This window comes from Colletes gigas, unplaced genomic scaffold, assembly GCF_013123115.1.
Source record: "Colletes gigas isolate AHSC1104 unplaced genomic scaffold, ASM1312311v1 Colletes_gigas_Sc00025, whole genome shotgun sequence".
Taxonomy (NCBI): domain Eukaryota; kingdom Metazoa; phylum Arthropoda; class Insecta; order Hymenoptera; family Colletidae; genus Colletes; species Colletes gigas.
The window spans coordinates 1,318,694-1,345,683 of record NW_025106654.1 but is presented as its reverse complement, the minus strand read 5'-3'; the positions used below and the strand labels follow the sequence as shown (position 1 = coordinate 1,345,683).

General features: G+C 39.6%; 1 protein-coding gene across 4 annotated transcripts in view; it reads left to right on the top strand.

Moving 5' to 3' along the window:
• LOC122401516 (MOB kinase activator-like 2) overlaps positions 1-26,990 on the top strand; it is a 50,196-nt gene that overhangs the window by 15,164 nt on the left and 8,042 nt on the right. For 2 of the 4 annotated variants that reach the window (XM_043403702.1, XM_043403700.1), the window contains exons 1-3: positions 6,140-6,220; positions 17,635-17,869; positions 17,936-18,582. The exons of 1 other annotated variant lie outside the window; for it this stretch is intronic. In XM_043403702.1, the coding sequence (XP_043259637.1) occupies positions 18,401-18,582 (182 nt within the window). In that variant the 5' untranslated portion in view covers positions 6,140-6,220; positions 17,635-17,869; positions 17,936-18,400. Of the gene's footprint in view, positions 1-6,139; positions 6,221-17,634; positions 18,583-26,990 lie in introns of those variants that run through there. One more of the 4 variants, XM_043403701.1, reaches the window with a different exon arrangement.

The following is a 26,990-nucleotide window of genomic DNA, read 5'->3' as shown; positions in this document are numbered from 1 at the left end:
AGAAGCGCGTGCGCCAGGAAAGCGAAAATATAGACGGGGGTTATTCTTGTCCAGTCTTTTTTTTTTCATATATTTGTAAATTCGTAGTGAAAATAATTATGATGCGCCTATATTTGTACAAAAATTTACGTATCGATCGGATCCCATCGTGATCTACGAGGGGAGGGGGGGTCAAACGAGGCGTATTTAGAAAATGGCGTCCGCTGGAGCGCCCCCTGCAGCAAAGGGTAGAAAGCAGACCGTGGCCTTGACTCGTCGGTTCTACCGAAATCCCTTCAAAGCGTTCGCGAATCGAGCACAGAGAGATAACGATGCATTCTGTAGAAAGTGGAGAGAAACGCGGCCGCGTCGCGCGAACATCGAACGAGGCGGACGACGCGCTAAGCCTTTGAAAGGCTTTGCGATCTCTCATTAGCGATCGAGAAACGTGGACAAACGATCGCGCAGCGGAGAACCTTCGATTTATTCGCCGGGGCGATTGGAAGGTGCCATCGACCAGAGACTTCTCTCGCGGCCCGTTGCGTCGACGCGAAAATACACGATTTCAATCGTCGAAAAAGCAACGTGAAAACACACATTGTGTCGGGGGCTCTGTCTATCAATTACCTCGAGCTTGTTTTCTAAATTTTCTAATTGCTCTCGAATAACAAACTTCGGGCAAAATTGCCAAAATATTGAACAAGGCGTGCGTTGACGTCGGTGCACGTGGGGAACATAGGTGTTTAGCTTTTCCACGAAAGGTTAAAGTTTCGGTGCGCGCGTCAAGCGTTGGAAACGCGGCTCCCGTGGGCGTTGATAAATCGGGAAGATGCAAGGGGCAGAAAGTAAGGAGAAGGTGTGTGTATCTCGAAGGAGCAAGACCGGGTGCCGCGGGCAGAATCGCGGGGGCAGAGCGGAATATTGATTGTCGCAGAGTTGGAGTGGCAGCAGAGGGGCCGGCCAGTCAGCTGACTCGAGTTTGCCAGCTCACAGCTGATCCGACACACGGCGTAGCGTCGCGGCGCAACTACCGTCGCATTGCTGCCCTCGCGCCCCTCCCCCCTTTGCCCTCGCCCTTCGCGGTGCGTCCATTCTGTTCCGCACTCCGCTGTACCCCGTTTCCCAATTTTCTCTCTCCCCCTGTGTCCCACAAAGTACACCAGCGACCTTACGAATTATGCTGACCCTCTATAGCTTTTCCTTCCGTGCGATACAGGGTGACCATATTCGCTCCGTCGTTCGACGGAAGAAACCTAAGCGAGAGGGGTCCCGCGCAACACGGACACTAAACGTTTAAAGAATTTTTATCGACGTTTTTAAATCTTTTTCTCGCTACGAGGGTTCAATGGTTCAGCGATGCCCTTTACTAGGTAATTGTCGTGTACCGTGTAAAGATTGGCTGTCGAGTCTGATCGATTATAGCGTAATCTCCTATGAACCGAAGAAGTTGCATCGAAAGGGGATTGTCCCGTGAGTGGTCAGACTCGCCAGCCGACATCTCATCTATGCACAATAGATATAATTTTTTTACGTAGATCTCCCAGCGCGTTTTGTTTTCGTTTGCTCTCTTTAATATACGAAAATTCCATTGAACTGCAACATGATTGAAAGCTTTCATGTTCTATTTTTTTTTTTTTTTTTGTTTTTTGAAAAATGCTCGACTCGTTTAATTTGAGATATTTTTTTGTGAAAGTCAAAACCAATCCAATTATTAATTTTTCGCGAAACAGCGTTCGAAAGATATTTTTTCGTTTTGCGTTCTGTAATAAATATTCACCAAGCTTCAGTTACAAAATGCCTCGATCGTTCTCGATATAATACGATTGAAAATTAAAAAAATCAAAATGTCAAGACCTATTTAAGATGAGCTTTTATATTAATATCGAATAGATGTTTCATCGTACTCCAGCGGCTCTCCAGGTTTTGTTTGTCGTTTAAAATAAAATTATATCTCGATTCTGTTTAGAGTAGCTCCGGTATTCCATTAGCCCTGAACGTTACGATTTCAGCAAACAATGATCTATATCTGTGTAACTTGGGAGGATATTGTTATACTCGCTCGTAATAAATTAAAGCGTGTCCTGTAATCAATAAATATATTCTCTCACGTGTTTCATTGTCGCTAATCTACGGTGTACTAATATGCACGCAGGGCGACGATAATAAATTACTTTTAATTCTACCCATCTGTCACAACGCGATGGTACGTGCTTCGTGGATACTTATCTCGCGTTACAGACCTTTGTTCTCTGCTTTAATGAAAGTTACGTGATAATTACCCGGAAAAGGGAAATATTTATAACATCCTTCTTTGAAACCCGAAAACAAGAATTTAGTATATTTTCACAGATTTTAAACATTTCGAATACTCGTTCGGCGTGTCCGTGTAAAGTGCTACGGGAAAATGTGCGCGATCTTGATTACTATCCCTAGTAGCACAAAGTATTGTATACACATTCATGTAATGTTAAAAAGAGTATTCAATCTTTTTTTAATATTCAAATATACATACAATATTTATTTTATATTAAGTAACAAATATCTTTTTTTACATATGCAGGAAATATCTATTTCATGTTACGAGAAAAATATGTTTTTCTGATTATTAAATGAATCTTTATTTCATATTAGAAATAGAATATTTTTTCTTAATATACAGATAATATATATTTCATATTATGAAAAAGATATTTTTTTCTTGTTATAAAATGAATCTTTATGTAATATCAGAAGTAGAATATTTTCTTTTGAATATGCAGGAAATATTTTATGTTTATCATGGATAAATATTTGTTCCAGAATATGATCCGAAGTAAATTGTTTACTTTTATTTTACTTTGAATTCGTGTATGTCACTTAATCGACATGTATTTATATTATAAGAACATTAATGCGACAAAGTTGTGTATAAAAATAATCGTGTAGCTCTTACGTCTTAACGTAATATGATTGAGTGCATAGAAAGGAGTTGATATGTACATAGAGATTAATTTTTTGTATAACTTTTTCTTAAATTTGAAGATTTTATTGAATGGTATTTAAATATTGAATTTATATTTTTCAAATATTGGATTCACATTTTTTAAATATTTATTTTTTAAACATTCAATTTATATTTTTTGTACAATATTCAGATCAAATATTTTTGTTTAAAAAATATTTTTCCAATATTCAGATCAAATATTTTTGTTTAAAAAATATTTTTCCAATATTTGAAAAAAATATTCATCCAATATTTTTGTGCTACTAGAGATATGTTCATGCATCGAAAGGCTATGGCTATTTGATCGTTTCTCAAAATTCCAGCACGGGTCTCGCGTTTACGTTTATTTTCACAGTAAAACGTGACTGGATTATTTGTTTATCGTAACTTTTTTTCGAAAAATAGAATAAATAGAATATGGGTTTGAAAAAAATTAGAGACGCGTGTACGGGCAAGACATAATGGAATAGAGAAACAGGAACGCGTAGGAAAAATGGGATTGTAGTATAGTCGCGGGATGCGCCGATAACGACAATGGCGGTATGGAAAGAAACGTCGTGGAGATTATTAGGAAGGCGCAGAGTGACGTGAGTTTCAATCAGTTGTACTCCGCGCGTCGACGCCTCGGATCTTTTGTCCCATACAACGTGTTTCCCTATCCTTCGTATTTACCCATCGTGCTTCGTTGGCTCAGCAGCCCGCCACCTCGTCCTGTTTGTCACTGCAATAACGCATTCTACGTAGCTTTGTCGCGCGTTGTAGGTATTTGTACGTCATTCCTAGTCCGCCCGAACGCTTTGCCGTTCTTCCTTCCCCAATCTCTGCCTGTGTTTGTCGCGATACAAAGGGGAACGCGATGCACAGGGTGTGCAGTAATTCCAACGATAACAGCCCGGTGTCATAATTCTATCCGAACGGTGTCAAGTCGACGCCAGGCGCTGTACAAACGGGAGAATCTTATAATAGAATTTGGCTGGCACCATTGTTCGACATTTATTAAGGTGCGGATAAAATTCATAATCGCGAGACAGCGAATAAAAATCCTCAGAACCCGGGACCAACAAAAATCGACGGGAACTTTCAGGGCAGCCATCTTGGACGAAACGGGAGTCCGTATATCTATTTTTCTAGACTTTCGTCTTGATTTATGGTTTCGTTTCGTCGTTTTCCCAGTCTTGTATTTCCACGTAATGGAGATTAATCCTTACATAACCGCCGGTCGAGCCCTTATCTCCGAGCTTGCATACGTACTAACCTAGATCTAACCCAGACCCCGTTTTAGAACTTGATCCAAACGTGACCCAGATTTTGTTTAGATTCAATTCCAACCTAATCCATTGGTTTTTATCTTATCTTCAAGTTCACGCCCACTGGTGCACTTCGATCTGCACGTAACTTAGGCTTCCACCACACCCAAATACAATACCGACTTCCAGCCGTTTATCTTCGGCCCTACCCTTGCATATATTATTGCCTCTTCTGAATTTTGCGCTGCAACTGAAATGAAACTGATCGTAGAGGCATACAATTTCCTTTCGATCCAAGTTATTCGTTTTAGTGGCTCGATTCCATAGTCGTGCGTTGTTTAGCAGTTTAAAGTTGTCGTCGATAAAAGTTAATCCAATCTAAATAATTTCTGAGCCGAACCGTGACCCATTTTACATCCCAGTCTCGGCGCTAAGCTCTCGGCGTAAGTATTTTTCAAAGTCAATCTTGATTTAACCTAAATACGTAACGACTTCGTGTTGACGTACATGTAAGCGTATTCGAACGAAAATGCAGGATACGATCTTTTTTTTTTTTGCAACAATTGTTAACGAAGGTGTCGCCATTGCACCGCGATAAAGTATAATAAGAAGCACTTGGAAACCGATACCATGGATGAAAAATTATCTCCTAACGGAACGCCCTCGTCCTCTGGATAATAATAACCGTCTTCGGATTTAGTTCCGAGCCATTTTTTATTTTTATTTATTTTTTTATTCCGAAGGACCTTCATACTTTATTACATGCATAATGTAAGGAAAAACTGCAGCAGCTGCAGTGCACAATACTATGAACATAAAAATGAATAACTGAGGTAATTTGCACTAACAAGGTAAGATTTTTCAAGCAACAGTCATAAACATCATTTTATTTTTTTTTGTATTATTATTTCGCCCTGAAATTTAAAGGTCCCTTTTGATCGAAGAATTCATTGGTGCCTGTCGTTCGATGGAATTTTGACCTAAACAAATCCAATGATCTTTATATCCCGTATAAAGAAAATTCCCTCGGGGGATATATTTCTCCTTCGCTCGATGCCCAATAGTGTTTTCGTATTCTGAGAAGCAACCGAGACATTTAGGTGTGCCCTTTACGTGCCATGGCATAATAATTTAAGTTCTTATGCATTTGCGTTTCACGCTCGCGACGTCATACTTTTACGCATTCGCTCTAATTTCACCATAAACGCGAAGTACGGCTCTCAAGTACGAATGTATCCGGTGAAAACACCGCACGAATGTTCGTTACAATATCCAGTACGCTAATATTTATGTTTCAAATGGCTTTTACTCGCAAGTAATCTTGTTAAACATTTTGTTCAATTCTACAAAGGCGGTGACCTACTTTAATCTACAAATGGATCTCGAAGGAGTCGTTTGGAAGACGTCGAGAATATTGACTTAAATGATTTTTATAGGACTATAAACATACTTTTACGAAGTATTCTTTCAACGTACCAAATATACAAGACATTACGTGGAATTCCTATCCTAGGTCTAAATTATTTAACTCTATAACACGTGCACATAGTCGTTAACATTATGGAACTGTATACCCCGGCCATGAAAATACGTAGAAGTAAAGTTTAAATGAACGAAGGAAAAAGACAGCTTTTTACTTCACAACATACTTTAATCGGGTTTCGGTTGCTACGATAAGGAAATACGCATAAGTCTTAGCAGCTAAATTGCACACGAACCACCTGAAACTAAATATAAAAAATGTTTCGGACCCCAAAGGGTTAAAGAAAAGCCACCGTTGGTCTCCGTGCTTCTTTGTCCATTCGTTTCCGGGTGATGGGAGTCCCACGGCTGGACGGTCTTCCGAGTTCCTCCCCACTCCCCACCCGGCGCCTGGCGCGCGACGCAGCGCGAGGTTGCGGGGAAACGCAGGGACTTTTGTTTCAGTCGCGTTCGAACTCTCGACGGAGACACGCGTCCAGTCGAGTCGAGTGCCGTCGGTTCCTCGATGGAAAGCCGGTGAACGGACACGGTACGAAATCGCGCGAGGAATCGTCTCTTGGACCAAATCGTTTGTCATCCGCGTGCTGATCGACGGTTTCGCGCGGTTGGCAAAAAGGCTATTTTGAACAACCCCCACTCCCCCCCAACATTTGGACGAGACGCGTTCTCCTCCCCGTCGTCCGTACGTTTTCTTTCTCCCTTTCATTCAGTCGGACAGTCGTTGGAGATTCCATTCAATCTACCCCCCTTGTCGTTTGAAACGAGTCCAAGTGGACTCGGAGTTTGGCTAACTCCGACCATCCTCGAGGAGTACATATTGGGGACAGATTCCCTTTTCGCATCAGAATGCGTCGTTGACGTTGGCCCGTCGGAGTGTTTTGATAGGGCAGAGATGTTGAACCACGTCGACGTAGAGCACCGAATGTTTTCCCAGAGTCAATCTTTGTTCTGCGTAAATGGGCCCAGAGGCATTTTACTTGCAATTTGTTGCTTCGTTTGAATAATGTTCGTGTTGGGGCGAGGATCTCGAGAGGTTATGTTTCGAAGGTTCTTCATGATTTTTAGAATGCAATGCTACATTACTGGCGACGTTTTCGATCATATATTACTTATTTTAAATGATTGTTTTCTTATGAAATGTATAATATCAAATATTAAGTTCGTCTTCTGCGAAACACCGTCCCATGAACTACATCGACGAAGCTCGTGTTAATTAATTGCTGCGTATCCAAAATAATTTTCTCGGTCGTTAACGCATCACCGGTCGACGATGTGCCTGTGTTTCTCCCGTAATTTGTTAATTCGTTCGTGCTACGACGTTAGAGGCTCCGCGAGTGTTCACTTCGGTTAAGGACGCTGGGGAAGATGTTGACGATGAAACTAGGGCACTTTGTTTCTTACACCGCGATGTATCGATGAAGTTGCCTTGCCTGAGCATCTTGGCAAGTACGATAAATTTTCTCTGCGGAAATTTGATTTTCTCGGATAATTATAATGGACGCGATACACTTCGGTACCCCGAGTACTCGAGTGTCTTAACTTGTCAGTGATGAAACGAGGCCAGAACTCGCTCTTTGCACCATGATGCATCGTTGTAGCTATCTTCACTGAAAATCTTGACAGAGGTGTTTCGTGTTTGACTTCGTTATCCCAATTGGTAGTCGTACAGTGACCGGAATAATAATAAGTTAACACTTGACTCTTTTTAAGTCAATTTAAAACATAGTTCAGTTTTTTTAGTACAATTTTTATTAATATTAACGCTAGATATTTTTATCGAATTTTGATAGTTCCTTCTCTACGCCATTTTTATAATCACGGGTACAAATTGAAAGTTCTACAAAAATTGAAAAAAAACGCGGGTATATTATAAGGATAATAATGCTGGTTGTTTAAAATAAAAGGTTGAATATTTATTACTACCGAGAATCATCGATTTTCTGCACATTCGAGTGGGTTCGCCAATAGGCGTGGACACTGAACGTGTTAAACTAGAATTAATAGTCGTGTCCAGTATATCTAGACCAGCAATTGAATATTCCATTTCAAACGTAACATTGACCTATTTTTATTACCGATACGACCAGTTCGTGTTTCGTTGAACGATAAACGTACGAAGAAGTGTCCTGTCATGAGCAATTGCTAGCAGAGCGTTAGTCCTTCTATTAGTTAACAAACTCGTTACGAGAAACGTTTGTGGAAGGAAGTTCTTGTTTCGACTAGATTAATGTCTCGTCCGCGTTCTCGCTGGGCCGATTTCAGTTTCTAACTTGTTCGAAATGTAAACCAACGATTGTTGGTCTTCCGTTCGTGTTATGTTCGATAAAATAAAGTATGGTTGCAAAGGACAGAGTTGTACAAAATTTTATTAAAAATCTCAGTCTTAATAATAGGGGGTTTTTTAAAAATACTATTTGGTATTGTTTATTGCCGCGAAAGAACAGTTCTACGGACAAGTAAATACTTAGCAACGGTAGTATGCGACCAATTTTATTGCTTGTTTTCACTGAAAACTCCATCTCAGCCATGTAATGCTGTTCCCTCGGGACAGCTACATGGTCGAAGAATAAAGGGCAACCAAGAAATTAGATACGAAACGCTATTCAAGCAGTCATCGAGTTTAACGGTAAAAAGCAATTTCCACGTAATTTCATGGTAAAAGGATGCAAGAGAACTTCCTGCCTGTCGCTAGATTGTGTATTCTTAACTTGGAATCGAATTTCTTCGAGACCCAATCTCCCCGGCTGGCAATCCGACGGCTGAGCATCGGCGTGAATTAAATCCTGGACGACGATTCTTTGAAAGTAACGTTAGCTATGCTAAAACCCGCGTTACGTTTCAATCGTTATCTTAACCGAAACTCGATCCTCTCTCCATGGACAAATTCCGAGTTTTATCGTCGGGACTTGGAACACGTGGTCACCCTTCGATTTGTAACGAACGAGGAACGCCAGGAGACGCGAAAAAAAACGACGAGCAATTCTATGATTAGACGTTGCTCGTCTATTTTAACGTTCACCTTGAGTCGGAACGAGCATCGGTTGCAACGAGCATATATTAAGTTACATATACAACAATACCAACTATTTAACCTAAAATTGATTTCTCTTTCTACTTACAATGTTAAACAAAGTTAAATAGATCCGTAGCCTTGTTTATGGGAAGAAAACTTCTACAAAATTTTATTTGTTATACGTATAAATATAGGCACACGTAGGAAGACTCGGAGTACTGTTAGAAAAATGTTTCATGGTTTCCCTACGCCACTGAATCTGAACACGGGAATATCGATGTCGAGATTGTCGTCACTTTTGCCTGAAAGTTGAATAGAAGGTAAAATTAGATTCGCGTATAAATAATTTATCGATCTTTTCTCGGATGTCTCCTCCGCCAGTTCCTGTCGATTGTCCGGCATGAATAACGCTATCGAGGCGACGATTTATGGCCGCAGCTCGTTGGGTTGGTAACATCTGAAGTGTCCGATAGGCATGTGATACTCGTTATGAAGTACTGTTCGGGACGATCAGTGGATCCGAGTGGCTCGGTACCAACAGTTTTTAAGAGTTTGCAAGAAATCCTAAACTGCGAACGTGACTTTTTCATCCATCACGACTGTATTTAACGAACGAAAAGTAAATAAACAACTACGATATATCAAGTATAGCGAAAGAATGGGGTTTTTAAAGTAAGGTTTGGTTTTATAACCTAAATGTACTTAACGGTAAATATCGTACAGTTTGCAGTCGATTCCGATTCCTTTCGTATTTTAACAATATTTATTCTCGGAATCGGACTCTGGGAGAACGGTATCAGGACGAAAATTGTTGGAATTTTTCTTCGTGCTCGACTGCTCGAGACGTTTCTCGATGTCACGGTATATGAAAAATGAAATGCTCGAACGTGGAGCAATAATTCCTTCGAGTGTCACCGAATGTGTATCGTCGAATCCCAGCGAAGAAGATTGATCTCCTGATCGAATACTATTCGATTCGCGCATTTGTATATTTTATCGATTCCATAGAATTTTGATCGATCGTCGGTTCTTCGGAAACTAACAATTCATCTAAAATAAGACAACAAATAATTTTTCTGAAATAATCAGATTATTTCGAATATAATTATTTAACATTGTTTTTTTTATCGTTCCGCGTATGTATTTTTCCACTTGCGCTTGAATATTTTCTCTCGCCCAATTCTCTCGAGAATTGAACTTTGTGGCGCTCCTATACAGTAGACGAAACAATCCGTATCGATTGATCATAAATCAGAATCGTCGCGGACAACACAATAATCGTTATAAACCAGGGGTTCTCATACTTTCTCTCCGTACGACGCTGTTTTCGAAAAATTGTTCATTATATTTGCACAGTCGTGTCTGACTGTCATACAGGATGTTCGACCACCCCCGGGAAAAATTTTAATGGGAGATTCTATAGGCAAAAATAAGACGAAAATCAAGAATACTAATTTGTTGACGGAGACTTCGTTAAAAAGTTATTAAAGTTTAAAGTTTTGCCCGTACTGAATTTTTTTCTAGAAAGTGGGTAGGATTTCGGTGGTAGGTCTATTCACCAAAAATTATTGTAATTGACCCCTGCAACCGAAAATAATTTTTCCATAACGATTTGAAATTTGTTAATTTTATCGAAAAATTTCACACCTCAAATTTTTTTCTAGAAAATGGATAGGATTTCGGAGGTAGGTCTTTTCACCAAAAATTATTGTAATTGACCCCTGCAATCGAAAATAATTTTTCCATAACGATTTGAAATTTGTTAATTTTGTCGAAAAATTTCACACCTCGAATTTTTTTCTAGAAAATGGATAGGATTTCGGAGGTAGGTATATTCACCAAAAATTATTGTAATTGACCCCCGCAACCGAAAATAATTTTTCCACAACGATTTGAAATTTGTTAATTTTGTCGAAAAATTTCACACCTCAAATTTTTTTCTAGAAAATGTATAGGATTTCGGGGGTAGGTGTATTCACCAAAAATGCTTGTAATTGACCCCTGTAATTAAATATAATTTTTTTAGTATGATTTGAAATTATTTAATTTCGTCTAAAAATTTCAGTAGCTACTCGAATTTTTTTCTCGAAAGTGGGTAGAATTTCAGAGGTATGTGTATTCATAAAAAATGATTGTAATTGAACCCCGCAACCAAAAATAATTTTTTCAGAATGATTTGAAATTTTTTAATGACTTTAATAAAGCCTCAGTCAAGAAATTGATATTCTTGATTTTCGTCTTATTTTGGCCTCTAGAGTGAACCATTAAAATTTTTCGCAAGGGTGGCCGAACACCCTGTATAAAATTAAATGTCCTATCCACGGCGAGTAGAAGAAAATGTCAGCGATGTGGAATAATATATATCTATGATTTTACACTAGTCGAAAGGTCGAATCTGCCTTACATCATCGTCGCTGTTGGTGGCCCATTTGTCAGTCGTTACGTGTCCTTGATTAAGCGTGGAAAATGAATATCAATGGCCTGAGGTTGCAATCGCAGATAGACGAGGTTGTATTATGCCAGCGTGGAGGCGTACAAATGCCTTTCGATTTGTTAATTAATAAAACTTCTGTCAAAGAGGTTAAATTCTAACGATTTTCAATATCTTGCTTGTGGCATTTTTCTTTTGCCAAAGAATAAAATTCGTGACCATTTGAATTTTAAAAATATTATCCACCAGAAAATGCAGAAAATAAACTGTACAGAGCGGTAATGTAACCATTAGTAAATTTATTTTTATTTCTACCGTTCGTATTGATCCGAAGTTTAAATTTATTGGTACAGCAGCTTTATCGTATTACCATCCACGTTTGTAAATGGTACGGGCTTGTTTTTAAATATATTAATACATTCGTCGGTTCCCTTTGCTGGTCGTTCCGATTAAAATTCCAATGCACTAATTAATGCTCGTAAAGAGTACGCGAAACGAATGGAATATTATAGTATTCAAATATTAATTACTTTTCGTTTCAGTTCGGAATGTCTGAGTACGCGCGAGAGAAAGAAATTATTATATGTATTTATTACATTTCGCGTATTATCTACGAGAGGTAAATTAGAGATGATCGTTAAACTTGTACAATGTCTGCTCGATTACGTAACACGAGACAGATAGATGTCCCAGGAATTTAACAGTCATCCGTGTCGCTAATTATGGAAGTGGTTTGAATGCAAAATTTAGAAAATTCAAATTTATTTACCGACGTGTCTGACAAGGAAAATCAACATGGTCGAACCTTGGTATTAAATACGATTAATATTCGAAAATCGAGCGCTTTCCTTCTTTGTACGTTGGTGAAGGAAAACAAGCTTGCTGTTTCCGTGCCCGTCACGTACGTTTATTATCCTTCTCCATAGCTTTTAACGTCGCGGAGTTAACGAGATGCTCGGTTGAGCATAAATTTCGATCGACGACGGGCGATCGATCGCGACGAAGACTCTCCCGGAGTTCTCTCGCCGCCATTGCGGAAATTTTTAACAACGGAACGGCGCGCACCGACGCGACGCCAGATGATTCAATTTGTACGACGCTTGAAAATCCTTGTTCGCGTCACATTGCGTCGTATCGTCGTTAATAGTTTCATCCAATTATCGCACCAACAGGCGTCTCGCTGCTTTCCCTCTACGGTTATGTAAATTGTTTTGTTGCCACTGTTGGAGGCGACCTTGCTTCCTGTCCACGAAAAGTCTATTTATTAGGTCGAGTCATAAGTAACTTCCGTTTTTTTAACAGACGTTTTTTGTCGTGTAACAGAATGACGTTTTTGCGATTGACGAGTGCAGGACGCTTTTCATGTAGTTTCACTTGCATTCTTTGCAACTGCTGAACGTATCTATCCGCAGTAATCGTTAAATTTGACTTCAACAACTCGTGGTGAATTATTCCTTGACAATCCCACCATACACACAATAAAATCTTTTTGCTATGGATGTTTGCTTTCGGATCTAGTAGGGGTGGTTGATCCTTATCAAGCCACTGTCTTTTGAGGACTATACAGGGTGCTCCGTCACCCCTGGGGAAAATTTTAATGGGACATTCTAGAGGCCAAAATAAGACGAAAATCACGAATATCAATTTGTTGATGGGGATTTTGTTAAAAAGTTATTAACGTTTAAAGTTCCGCTCGTATTGAATTTTTTTCTCAAAAATGCGCAGGATTTCGTGGGTATGTCTGTTCACCAAAAATTATTGTAATTGAACCCCGCAACCGAAAATAATTTTTCTAAAACAATTTGAAATTTTTCTTTTTCCGTCGAAAAATTTCACACATTCTCGAATTTTTTTCTAGAAAGTGGGTAGGATTCCGAGGGTATGTCTATTCACCAAAAATGATCGTAATTGACCCCCGCAAGCGAAAATAATTTTTTTAGAACGATTTGAAAGTTTTTAATTTTGTCGAAAACTTTCACACCTTCTTGAATTTTTTTCTCGATAGTGGACAGGATTTCGAGGGCATGTGTAAGGACCAAAAACGATTGTAATTGACCACCGCAACCAAAAATAATTTTTCCAGAACGATTTGAAATTTCTTTTTCGCCGAAAAAGGGACTACCCTTGTTAATTTTTTTTTGTAAATTTGTTTGACGCTCTACAGAAAAGTTGTCTAATATTTTTTTGTAGATACCCATGGGCTCTGCTTTAGAAAAAAATTGCAATGAGATACCTTCACTATTGTAGGAGTTATGGCCGTTTGAAAATTGGACAAGTTTTAGGGGGTTTTTCTCACTTTACGGTCTCAAGGAACAACTTTTTCAATATTGTTAGAATTTCAGCATATTCTGCACTGAAATACGCGTTGTTTGCATTTTGAAAAATTAAAATCCTCCAATCCGTTCAGGAGTTATGACATTTTAAAGATTCGCATGAAATTTCAGAGAAGCATTTCTGGCCTCGAATTAGATTTCTGGTAAAGAATTTTTTTCTCGAAAGTTCGTAGGATTTCGAGGTATGTTTATTTACCAAACATGCTTGTAATTGACCCCTGTAACTAAATATAATTTTTTTAGTATGATTTGTAATTTTTTAATTTCGTCTAAAAATTTTAGTACCTACTCGAATTTTTTTCTCGAAAGTGGATAGGATTTCGGAGGTATGTGTATTCACCAAAGATGATTGTAATTTAACCCTGCAACCGAAAATAACTTTTCCAGAACGATATGAAATTTTTCAATATAATTGTTAATAACTTTTTAACGAAGCCTCAGTCAAGAAATTGATATTCTTGATTTTCGTCTTATTTTCACCTTCAGAATCTACCAATAAAATTTTGTCCCAGGGGTCGTCGAACATCCTGTATTGTCATAGGTAACCCATTTTTCATCGCCTGTTACAATTCTGTTTAAAAAGTCTCAATTTTTACCCGTGAGAGCAGACTTGTAGCGATTGACATGCGATCTTCTTTATTCCGTTCACTGAGATTGTGAGGTACCCATACTCCTAACTTGCTGACTTTCCCTAATTTCTCCAGGTGGCGGTTAACAGTTGATCGTGATGTATCAACCTTTCTGCTATACCTCTTGTTGATTGACGTGGATTTTGCTTCAATATTGCCTTTAAAAGGTTGTCGTCAAAGTCGGAAGGACGTTACGCTCTCGATTCGTCTTTTAAGGTCGTATCTCCAGAACGGAATTTTATAAACCACTTTCTTACTGCCCGATCAGTTATTAGTCCTTCACCATATACACTGCATATTTTTTCAGCTGTCGCCTTAGCACTATTACCTTGTTTAAATTCCCAAAGCATTACATGACGAATATGTACTTTTTGACTCTCCATTTCAGGGGGTTAAAAAAAACAGTTTAACGTAACGTGTATCACACAAAACAGTTGACAAACGACTAACTGAAGCCTCGTCTATATAGTGAAAACAAAAACTTGTTGTCATGGTAACTCATAGCGGGTAGATACAAACAATAGATTCTACTTAGCTGCATCGGAAGTTACTTATGACTCGACCTAATATATCCCCGCTGGCTTTCGACGAGAATACCGATGATCGAATGTCGTTGGGCTCGTGGCGTTAGATCGGACATAATTCAAGCATACTCGTTAAAAGTCACCGGGTGGACTGGATTTCGTTACTTTTATCGAGGTGTTCCCGTAGTTCGGTAAATTGCGAACGCATAAGCTTGAAACAGAATGATAAGATATTAGTTCAGGTCAAGATTGACCCAATCATCGAATCGTGGGGTTAAAGAGCGAAGGAAGACGAGAATGATGGTATCTGTCGTCTTCCATCGGGAAATTCCATAAAGAAGCAGAAGCTACCGTGGAAACGTTGGCAATAAATATCGAGGATACGGGGGCACTTTGTACGGAATGTAGATACTCGAGCGTTTCTTTAATCGCGCTTGAGGGGTCGATAAAGCCGGCCGAATTTATGGTCGTGCTTACGTTCGATGCACGCTGGTTATTTCCGTCTCAGCACGCGTGTAGTCGGAAGCCACGGATTACGAACCGAGAGCTACCCGCCGTAGAAACGTAACACTGTATTATTTCGATTCGAGAGAAAAAAAATGAAAGAATTAACCGCTCGCCTAGTTACAAAAGCATCGTTCCGTTTCGTAAAGAACGATTCACCGGTTCGTTTTATCGCTGCACGCCGCTGCCCGGTTTGTAACGCATGAAAAAATAATCAGACTTTTAGTGCCAGAATAATGCTTCTCTCCGGAAGCTTGAGATTCTTTAAACGTTGCCGCTAAACACTCGTCCGTTTATCGATCGATAAATTCTCGTAAAAGAGAACTCGTCGTTGTCGAAGCAGAATCGATGAAACCCGATATACTGGTATCCCGGCGTTGTGGCGAAACTTTTTAGTGGAAGTAGTTGGATTTCAGAATTTCTCTTATATCGTTTCGTGCGAGGTATTTTTAAAAATTTGTTTTACGCGAGTGGCGAGACGACCATGGACGGCGAAATTTACTCTGAATCAATAAGGCTCCCGAGATCGCTGAGTTAGAAAGGTTTACAAACTTCATTTGCACCGACTCGCAGCGAACTGCTGGCGTCGCGAAAAGAATAAATTCCAATTCTAAGGACTCTTCGGATACAGCGTACAGAAGGAGCGAAGGGCGCGGACTACGCGCTATGTCCTCATGACTAATTCAATGGGGTCAGTCGGTTGTTTATTGGACTGCGAGTATGGGGCGTCTTATTGATTGCAAGTCATAGAAACTCGTGGAGGAATTGTTAAATAATTTACGGGTCACTGTTCCTATAATTAGAAAGTCAATTTCCGAGCCTTCTTCTAGGAATTTTTTGCAAGAACAATTTTTGAAATACTTGTTCGTTACCATTTTATATACAGGGCGTTCGGCCACCCCTGGGAAAAATTATAATGGGAGATTCTAGAGGCCAAAATAGGACGAAAGTCAAGAATACCAATTTGTTGATGGAGGCTTTGTTAAAAAATTATTAACGATTAAAGTTTCCAGAACGATTTGAAATTATTTTTTTCGTCGAAAAATTTAGGCACCTTTCTGAATTTTTTTCTCGAAAATGCGTAGGATTTCGGGGGTATGTCTGTTCACCAAAAATGATTGTTATCGTCCCCGCAGCTAAAAATAATTTTTCCAGAACGATTTGAAAAAATTTTTTTTCGCCGAAAAATTTCAGCCCCTACCCGAATTTTTTTGGTCGAAAATGGGTAGGATTTCGAGGGTAGGTGTATTCACCAAAAATGCTTGTAATTGACCCCTGTAATTAAATATAATTTTTTTAGTATGATTTGAAATTTTTTAATTTCGTCTAAAAATTGCAGTAGCTACTTGAATTTTTTTCTCGAAAATGGGTAGAATTTCAGAGGTATGTGTATTCATAAAAAATGATTGTAATTGAACCCCGCAACCAAAAATAATTTTTTCAGAATGATTTGAAAAATTTTTTTTTCGCCGAAAAATTTCAGCCCCTAGCCGAATTTTTTTCTCGAAAATGGGTAGGATTTCGGGGGTACGTGTATTCACCAAAAATGATTGTAATTGACCTCTACAACCAAAAATAATTTTTTCAGATTGATTCAAAATTTTTTAATAACTTTTTAACGAAGTCTCGTTCTAGAAATTGGTATTCTTGATTTTCGTTTTATTTTGGCCTTTAGAATCTCCCATTAAAATTTTTCCCTAGGGTGACCGAACACCCTGTACATAGATTATTTTTTCAACCGAGAATAATGATCTTCTTTTTTTACGTAGACAAGTACGGTTTAGTTGATTTTACGCGAATGAGAAACTCGAGAATCCATCGTCCGCCATTAGTGTTTTCTGGGGTTAAGCTGCGTCGCGTTTCAATTCTCCGAAGATAACCGAAAGCAATCTGCGACGAAGTCACGCGATCGCGTCCGAATGTTTGGCGCTGGTCCAGTAGCGCATATTCGAAAAGTTCCTCCGCATTCCTGGCCCAGAGAGAGGGAAATACGGGCAAGTGGAAACAGCCACGGGAGAATCGTAATCGCGCGATCGTCCCTGTGGCAAATTCCCCGCTTCGAGGAACACGTGCGGCGTGTCGTTTCTTTTTGTTTTTCGAAGCGTTTCCCTCTTCCAGCTCAACGCTGTCCCGGGGTAGACGATATCGGCCCCTTTCTTCGACTAATGCGAATTTTCTTTTACGTTTTTCCAAGACGGAATCATCGGATTCACCGCGATATTGCGGAATACGGTATTGGAAACCTCCGACCGGATTTTATATGAAACGAATATAAGAAATAACTATTTCAAATAACGTTTGAAAGTAATGGAAATATTGATTTATCTAGAATTTGCCCATATCTGTTGAAACGTAATTTGTTTCGCTGTAGTTTCTTCCTTCAGCGTCACGACGTAGAGTATTCCCCGCTTGTAAGGAAGAGTTTGACCCCGCGTAGACGAAACCAGTGTGGTCGCCGCCACTGTTTCCGTCTATTCAGCGCGTATGTCACGTTATTTGTTCCACGCAGGCGTTCCACTCGACTTTTCTCAGTCTTCCTAAGTACTACACGATACGAACACGTCGATCTACGGTCCGAAACCTCCGTTAATCGCGCCGACAAATAACAAACGAAGTTCCAAAAAGCTAGCGAGTTCCGTCGACGAAGTGCAGTTACGTTAAAGTAAATCGAACAGTGGAATATTTTTAATATGTTTTCTTTTTACTATATTATCGTTAACTCCTAACTAAGGAAGTCCCGTTAGGTGAGCACCGAATATCTTTATTTACGAGGAATGTCGGTTAAACAACGAGCAACGATTGTTCCCCAGAATACCTGTTACGAAGTTTAAGAATAATCGTTGAAGAACGATTTTTCTCCGAAACTACGGTTCCTTGGCCTCCATCGATACCCAACGACGCTGAACGAAGAGCAGATGTGCCTTTTCAACGTGCACCAGAAGAGGACGTCGTCGCGAACGGTGCGATCTAAGTAATGTGGTCGAGGAACAAACGAAAATGATGTTTCTAAAACTTTTCGAAGACTCGTCGATAAAAGTAGAGAACGATCCAGAGTGAAAATTCTTTGAGGAATAAGGCTTGGAACGGTCTGGGGGGGTGATTCGTCGGAGAAATCGTGAACGGGTGAGAACACCAGGCGATTAGGTGTCGCGGGCGGTGTTCAATGAGAACCGAACAAGATTTGGTGCATACCCAGCGTACGTGAAAAGATCCTCGGGCACGAGGACGGGGCGCCGAAGAGATCGTCCTCCACTACGACGATCACCACGACGGCGATGCTGCGCTCACCGGCGCGCGTCGTCCTCCAGGACTCTTCCGCCTCGACGTCCTCGACCCTGTCGGCGCCGCCGACGCCGGTGCATCACGGCGCCGCCGCCAGCGGGTCCAACGTCTCCTCCCGTCTTTCCCTCCTCGACACCTGCCACAGGAAGATCAGGTTCTTCGGCGAGTTTGTCGCGTGAGTCCCTCGTCTAGTTCCATCACGTCTAGATCTCTATGTGTATGTATATGCGTCCACGATGTATCCTCGAACGAAAGAAACCTGGGTGTAGGCGAAATAATTTGGCCGTTCAAGGCCATCCGGCCACCGTCTCCTTTCACTCCCTCCATCGGTATTGTTTCGATGCCCCACCACTTCTGTTCGCTAATTTCTTCTCTGGGTTAACGAGGAACGTTTTTTTACCGACGCACAGTGGGGCCATTGCATGCCAAACGCGGCAAAAAGTGGTTTTATACAAATATACCCACAATGAAATAATGATTCACTAATAGTTAATGGGACACATGGGCCATGATTTAGTGTGATTTTTTTAATCATTTGTCGATTTTTGATACGACTACATGATTTTGAAACGTTCAATCTTAAAATCATCCAAAATTATAATCATCGTTTATTGTTGCTTTGATTCTTCAAAGTAAATGATGAGTAATTGAATTAAATGTACTTAGTACGTATTTAAATTACGAATGAAGAATCAGATGAAGAATCATTCATAGATTCATAAATTCTTTCGTTTTCTCTTCGTAAAGGTCGTGTCGTCTATTCGTCTAATTTCCACCTTCTCCTGAAACGGGACTTCAAAGTTGCAATTTTTGTTTTCAAAATTTTCTGGCACTCCACAGAATAATCCTGGCTCATTAAGGACGACTCTAAAAATTCTAGTTTATTTTCAAAATCATGATTTTGATGCTGTGTCATGATGTTATAAAACTGCATCATTAAAAAAAAACGTACTCCTGATGAACCTTAGGATTTAAAAAAAAATGTCATTCTATTAAAATGAAACTTTTGCTACGTAAACTGTATTAACAAACTATATAGAAGATGAAGAAAAATGGCGAAATTCAAATATATATATATCTGTACCTACCTACTTCAATTGGAAATTCCATTATTTTAACACTAACTATTTCACTCACAACATACAAGTTAGGAACGTCAAACGACAAATGCTCCAAATTCGTGATCATTTTATGCTTTTATAGCATTCGAAGCAAAAACAATGAAATGTATGCATTGTTTCCTAGTTTTGATGTATTTTTGAGAATCGTAACAATACTCGCAATCGCCGACGCTCGCACGTGCCGAAACAGTTGATCATCTTTATATTTTTCGCAGTAGCAGCTAGTAGCAACTAATTTTTTTTTTAAAAAAAAGGTAAGGCTTCACTCTACAAAAAGCAACTAAAATGAACACTGAATCGCACTGCATTCATAATTAAAAAATAAAATGAAAACTGAACATGTTCAATTAGTTATAACTCAAAAAATGTTGGAGATATAAAAGTGTACTTTGGTGTAATTTAAATCTATACTATTATATAAAGAGAGAGTCGATTTTTATGTTCGCGCAAAACTCAAGACCTATTGAACCGATCTTCCTCAAATTTTGACACGTTATTCCTGCATACTTTAGGACGGACATAGGCTATGTAGCATGTCTCAGAAGCGCGTTATTAACATGTAATTTATATGCAAAGATTTCATGGGTACGACTGTTGGCAGACCACGTGACCCCTGTATACGACAGTCTACTTGCGCGCACATGCGCATATTCGGCCCGCGCGATACCTCGCCCGTAGCAGTACTGCGATGTTACCGCCAGGTGGCAAAGCTTCTCGAGCGCTTTCTCGCGAGAGAATTGCATTATCGCGGATATATATGTCAAGACGATCGTCTGGTCATAAATTGCTTTTGCACAAGGTCGGGCGAAGCCGAGACGGGGAATGCTATTACGTACTAAGTACATTTAATTCAATTACTCATCATTTACTTTGAAGAATCAAAGCAACAATAAACGATGATTATAATTTTGGATGATTTTAAGATTGAACGTTTCAAAATCATGTAGTCGTATCAAAAATCGACAAATGATAAAAAAAATCACACTAAATCATGGCCCATGTGTCCCATTAACTATTAGTGAATCATTATTTCATTGTGGGTATATTTGTATAAAACCACTTTTTGCCGCGTTTGGCATGCAATGGCCCCACTGTGCGACCATGAGGGGGAGTAACATGTTCGTTACCTCTCCACTAGTGGTAGGGGAGTAACCTTGGGCGGCCAAATTTTTTTGCCTGAACACAATTCGAACGAATATAGGGTGAGCAATTTGTATTGAAAATTGTTCCAATAGACACATATTCGGAAATACTTCTTCCTGTACGAATACCGAAATATTCATTTATCAAGTATCTTCTCATAATATGTTTATCTCTGTAACAATTGGTTCTATTAAAAGGAAAGTGTGTTTATTGGTACGTGCACGTTTACGGAAATAACTCGTGCCTTTTTGTCAGTATTGCGTTCGCATCGAACGGAATCGTCTACGAGATAACAGGCTCGATCGTATCGTACGAGAAATTATGCACGACAGTCGTGTACGATATGGAAGAATGGTCAAGAAAGTATTTCCGATTAAACGTTTACTGGAACCTTTTTTTTTTTAGCAAAAATTGCGTTTCCTACCCGATTGAGATTCTTCCGTCCGTGGATGTCCTCTGTGTACAAGGTGTAAAATCGTAGATGTTACAGGCTAGTCTCTGAATATATCTGTAACAGCTGTTAATTTTACACTTCGTACGAAGAGTTGGCCGAAAATGACAGTACAATTAAAAACGGGACGATTCGTCTTTAAAACGAATAATAATAATTTTTGCCCGTGGAAATATCTTTTTCTAAATTATTTTATCGTTTGAATCAATTTCGAGATGGAAAATCAGCCCGTTTTGCAGTTGAACATCGATTTCCAGGTCAATCTTGTTACATCTCTGTGTATGGCCGGCTGAAAATCGTTAATTATGTTTTTGCATGGCATAGTTCTCTGATCACGCACCGAGGAACGAGGTGTTTCTCGTTTAGCGCTTCGCTGGTCGGTCGTAGGTCTCTTTCTGTTTCCATTTCGAAGAAATCACGCGACCGAACGACCCGTTATCGTAACAGAATTTGATTCGATACATTTTTCGATCTTTCGCCGACGGAAATCGAGGGAAATCAACGCTTGCTCGGCGAAAGAGTCGAAGGACCGATTGAATGTATATCGTCGGATGGAACGGAACCGACGGTTTTCATAGAATTGCCTGGGTACACGAATCGATAGAAAAAGAATCGTATTCGTTCGCGAAATTGGAAGTTGAACGGTTTAAATTCAAAGACGATGTCCGTCTGTTGGACCTTCTTTAAAATTATAATGTACAATTAACAATAGAATGGTTCTAAAACGCATGGACAGTTAGTGTATGTACAATTCCAAACAATGAAAATGTTTCCAAAATCGTGTGGGCGCAACAATGTCGTTCCATCGCCACGGATGCACGAGACGCACGTCCGCGCAGCTACCTTGCGCATCGCGTGCCCAAGGACCGCCCCCTTCGGTAGCCACGCTTCGTGCATCCGTAACAGTCGATGTTTCTCGTTACGTTCGACAGTTCGGAACGATCGCCGCAATTAAGTTTTTCAGATCAACACGAATACAAGACCTTAGATGCATGAAACTTATCTGTGCCAGTAGCTCGACAAAAACGGAACGCATTGAGTCAGAAAATGTCGGGAGTAACAGCCCGGCTGTGATTAAATGCCCGCGTTCGATACGATCTCTAGTACTCGGACGAACACGCTAGAGGCTTATCCGATCGTATTAAAATACACTTATTTTTCTCCCGATTATCCTCGACTTGCCATAACTCGTTAGTTGTTTCTTTCTTTTAACGTGACTCGCGATCGATTAAGCTAATTGGTCGATATAAGCGAGGTGAACTTTTCTCGAGGCAACCAACAGGTCCGAGAAAAGTAACGTTAATTTTCATTAAATAGATCAGAGTAGAGATTTTATCGTCTGGGAAACTTGTCTCTAGAGACGAGTGGATGTGTTTAGCAATTTAGTTGGCGATTTCTGGTAAAAACTGGTCGAAACGTCGATGAAAGTTATGAGCGTTTAATTAATTGGAAAGGCGAACGACGACGAGAATTTGTGAGAAAGAACGAGTTGGGCCAGTTTTCTCCAAACAAGCGTAGCTTCTTTCCAGTGGCATGAGCTTCATAGAGGAAAGGTGTCCGATGCATTGACAAACGTAGACGTGGCTGAATTTTGTGGCTCCCCGTTATATTGCATGCGATTAGCGTTTCACGATTGGTAGGAAGCTGATCAGGCAGCTGTACACGATAAGACATTAAAGCTCATTTACAAGATAAAAACCTTAAAACATTCTGTGATTTTAAAAGCATGATTATAAAGAATACAAATTATTGTTTAACATTTCTTAGACAGTGTTATTACTTTCTGACGAACAGAACAAACACTTCATTGTACAAGAACTGCAAGGTAGGATCGGTCACACTCTTCCATAGAATATACAGTTATATATCGTGTTACACGTACTGAATTTACGAACTTGTTGCAAGATGTTTTAAAGGTAAGAAACATGAGAAGTTGCAAACGTGGAACAGAGAAGCCTCCCTCCGGTCCTCATGATTCTCGGCGATATTGCCAACTTTAATTCTCATAATTTCACTCACAAACTTCTCAAGTATATCATTTGATATCGTTAACGTTCGAAGATGACATAAATAGCATCAATTAGGGACTCAATTTATTTCTACATATTTTCTTGAACGACTCCTAATTTATTTACAAACTTTTAAAGTGACATTAAGTGAACTGAATAGTTTTTTGTGAAAACAGGTGGTTTTAAGGTATGGGTATAAAATTCGTAGCTCGTAAGTGAAACCGATAGGTGGCGGTGTGCTCGAGTCTGTCGGAGGAACCAACGGACCGTTGTTCAGATCCTTTTCATAATTAAACAATAATTAGACTGTTGTATAAAGAAATTAGAATCGTCTACAATATAAATTAGTATTATACGATTACTTGAGAAGTTTCCAGGATTGCAAACGAGCAATCTTGGAACGCCAATTGCATACGGTCCATTCTTAGAAAGTTATCTTCTGTCAATAGGAGTGAAACAAGGTTAGGTTGAATCGGTCGGGCGAGGTAATTTGATACCGAACGAACGAGCACAGGCGTTGAACATGAAAAAGTGACTCTCATTGGTCTGGTTAGAAGTATGCTCAAGACATGACGGAATAAAGGAACTTTAATCAATTAACTATCGTCGGGGAAGAAGCCTCATTTGTCCTTAGGAATGCGAGCGGCGGAACGAGAACAGGGAAATGTCCGTCGAAGACTTGCTGATAGATTAAAAGCGAATTGAACGGAGCCGGGAAGCGTTCGAGACCCATTCGTCCGTTCGTACAAATCCGATAATTCGTTAATCTGATTAGCAGACCCGTGCCAGTCGATTAAAGACGAAATGTTCTGTACGCGACACGATTAGTACAGTCCCTGTTCATGAAGCGCAATTACAACGCAGAACACGAATCATCCAGGCATTGACTAACTAGGATACCGGTGGCTTCGTGTCTGTTTCCATTTAAGCTTAAACTGAATCGAAACACAAATAATAGGTTAAAAGCAAAGATAATCGTTTCGTAACAGTACTTTCAGTGATTAACAACTTTACGATGAGTCAAAAATAATGTCTGTATTTATTATTATGGTAACCAAAGTATTACGTTTATTAGTTGATAAATGTTTATAGTAGTAGATGTTTAAAATTTCTTTTTAGTCAAAATTTAACCATGGGGGATAGATAAATTAGTAATAATTTGATTCCAAGTAAACTCTTAACGAAACCTTGGTTTATCACCTTTCCGTAGTTAATTGGACGTGAAACGCGCAACGTGTGAACGGTAATGGCGAAGCAAATCCCATTGCAACGCGACGAGCCGTGATTTTAATTAAAATATAAATATTCCTAAAAAGAAGACGACTGTGACGCAACTTTAATAAAATATGTCATACGTCGCAATTAAAAATCCAGCACGCATTTCCCGTGCCTCATTACTGATAATTTGTTCGTTCGTGTTGGAAAATTAGCGTCATCAAGCGTAACACGGTCTTAATTGGTGGACATTTGTTAACTTTAAAATTTATTCCGAATTCTTTCCGAAATAGTTCAACCTCGTATCCATCGTTATGCAAAATACCCAGAAAACCGTCAGCGGTTGGCTTTCGGGTCGGATCCCAAGTTATTACGCGGCTTCTATTTTAGTTAAACATGGATTAAGAGGTTGTCGGTTCGCGGATCAGGGAACGTTACTTCAACTCAGTTCCGGTAAAGCTTAATTAAACCATTCAGACCGCGCGTTACTCTCCGATGGTCAAACGTGTATTCCATTATTTGGCAGGATCTCAAAAACCTTGGTTTCATCGCAGCCACGAGCAATACGTATCTAAGCGCCTGTTGGAAAATTTCATTCAAACGCCATCTTAGACGTAATATTAGATTCGGGGTCGGATAGGTTAGGTTCGATTGGATTTCGTTTTAATTCAGTTAAGTTACCGTTGAATTTAGACATTGCTCAAGTTGTATTCTGTTAGGTTAGTCAGGGTACAATAATAGTGAGAAAACTCGGAACTTGAACATAAATTAATTGAGTATGGGAATCCAAAGATGTCGAACGGATAAAAACATAATAAGCAGGGTTGAATAACCTGCGTCTTATAGCATAACTGAGAAATAAAGATAATAAATTGCATATAACTGTATCGTACGCTACAAGACAATTAGTTAGGTTAGGTTGAACATCAGTCGCGTTCAATGAGATCGAATCGGATTTTAGGTTATCTTAATAAGACTAGATTATATTGCATCGTGTCGAATTAGATTTGAAATTATTTTTCCGTTAGATTCTGTCGAGTTCGATCAGGTCCAAGTTTAGGTTAGTAACAAGTAAAGATAATAAATTGCATATAACTGTATCGTACGCTACAAGACAATTAGTTAGGTTAGGTTGAACATCAGTCGCGTTCAATGAGATCGCATCGGATTTTAGGTTATCTTAATAAGACTAGATTATATTGCATCGTGTTGAATTAGATTTGAAATTATTTTCCCGTTAGATTCTGTCGAGTTCGATCAGGTCCAAGTTTAGGTTAGTAACAAGTAAAGATAATAAATTGCATATAATTGTATTGTACGCTACAAGACAATTAGTTAGTGTAGGTGGAACAGCAGTCGCGTTCAATCAGATCGAATCAGATTTTAGGTTATGTCTTAGTTAGACTTTAAGTTATATTGCAACGTGTCGAATTAGATTTTAAATTATTTTTCGGTTAAATTCTGTCGAGTTCGACCAGGTCCAAGTTTAGGTTAATAACAAGTAAAGATAATAAATTGCATATAACCTTATTGTACGCTACAAGACAATTAGTTAGGTTAGGTTGAACAGCAGTCGCGTTCAATCAGATCAAATCAGATTTTAGGTTATGTCTTAGTTAGACTTTAGGTTATATTGCAACGTGTCGAATTAGATTTTAAATTATTTTTCGGTTAGATTCTGTCGAATTCGACGAGGTCCAAGTTTAGGTTAGTCGGCAATGATATTTGACCAAGGGTCGAAATTCGGTTTATTATGACTCGGTGCCAATTATGCTCGGTTAAATTTGAGTTTAATTTCGCGTAAGCTAAATTAGGTCTGTACAGACAGCGAGTTTCGTTTACCGGGGAACGTGATACATTTCGTGAAACGCTACAATTTCAGAGGCTGCCAGATGGAAACTTGCTAATTACAAGACACCCGAGCGGACAGGCGAAGGAGGCGATGCACTTCTGTGGCGCCTCTTCTCCTCAAGTGCGCCAAAACATTTCGGAACAACCTTACCAGAGCCTCGCGATTACCTGAAAATCGTACGGGTCGTATTCCAGCTCTCTATTAAAAGTTTCGTCCCCTCGCGAGCCGCGAGTGTTCTTTTTAACGATTGCAACTATTTACTTAACCTCGTCGTGACGATAGGGAATTAAATTCTATCGCGTTTGCACGGTAAAATCAAACAATACGCAATTCTTATATTTCGTTTATTTTGTTCGTATGGAACGTAGCCGATAAAAGCTGAACGGTCGACGCTTTCGCACGACGTTTCCGTGAAATCGATCCTCTTGTCGGTGCTTCTAAATTTTATTCCCTCGTCGCGCCTAGTGGACAGACGAAGGGGAGAATCGACGCGAATGCGGTAACATTCTAGCAACATATTGCTGGTGGTATTAACGATACCAGGCTAATGAGCTTGAACGTGTTCCAAAACTCGTGGAGGAAGAGGAAATGCCACGGAAAATCGAGGCGCGGAGCGGCCTCTAATGTGAAGTGCATTTAGGACACCGTAATATTGTCCTTCGTCCCGGAATGAAATTGCTTTTTCGAGTTCCACACTGTCCTGTAATTTGTTTTCCATCGGCGAGCCGTAATATACTACCGACGCGACTGTACCTCGATAAGGAAACAAAAATGTTCGCCGTTCGACCTATA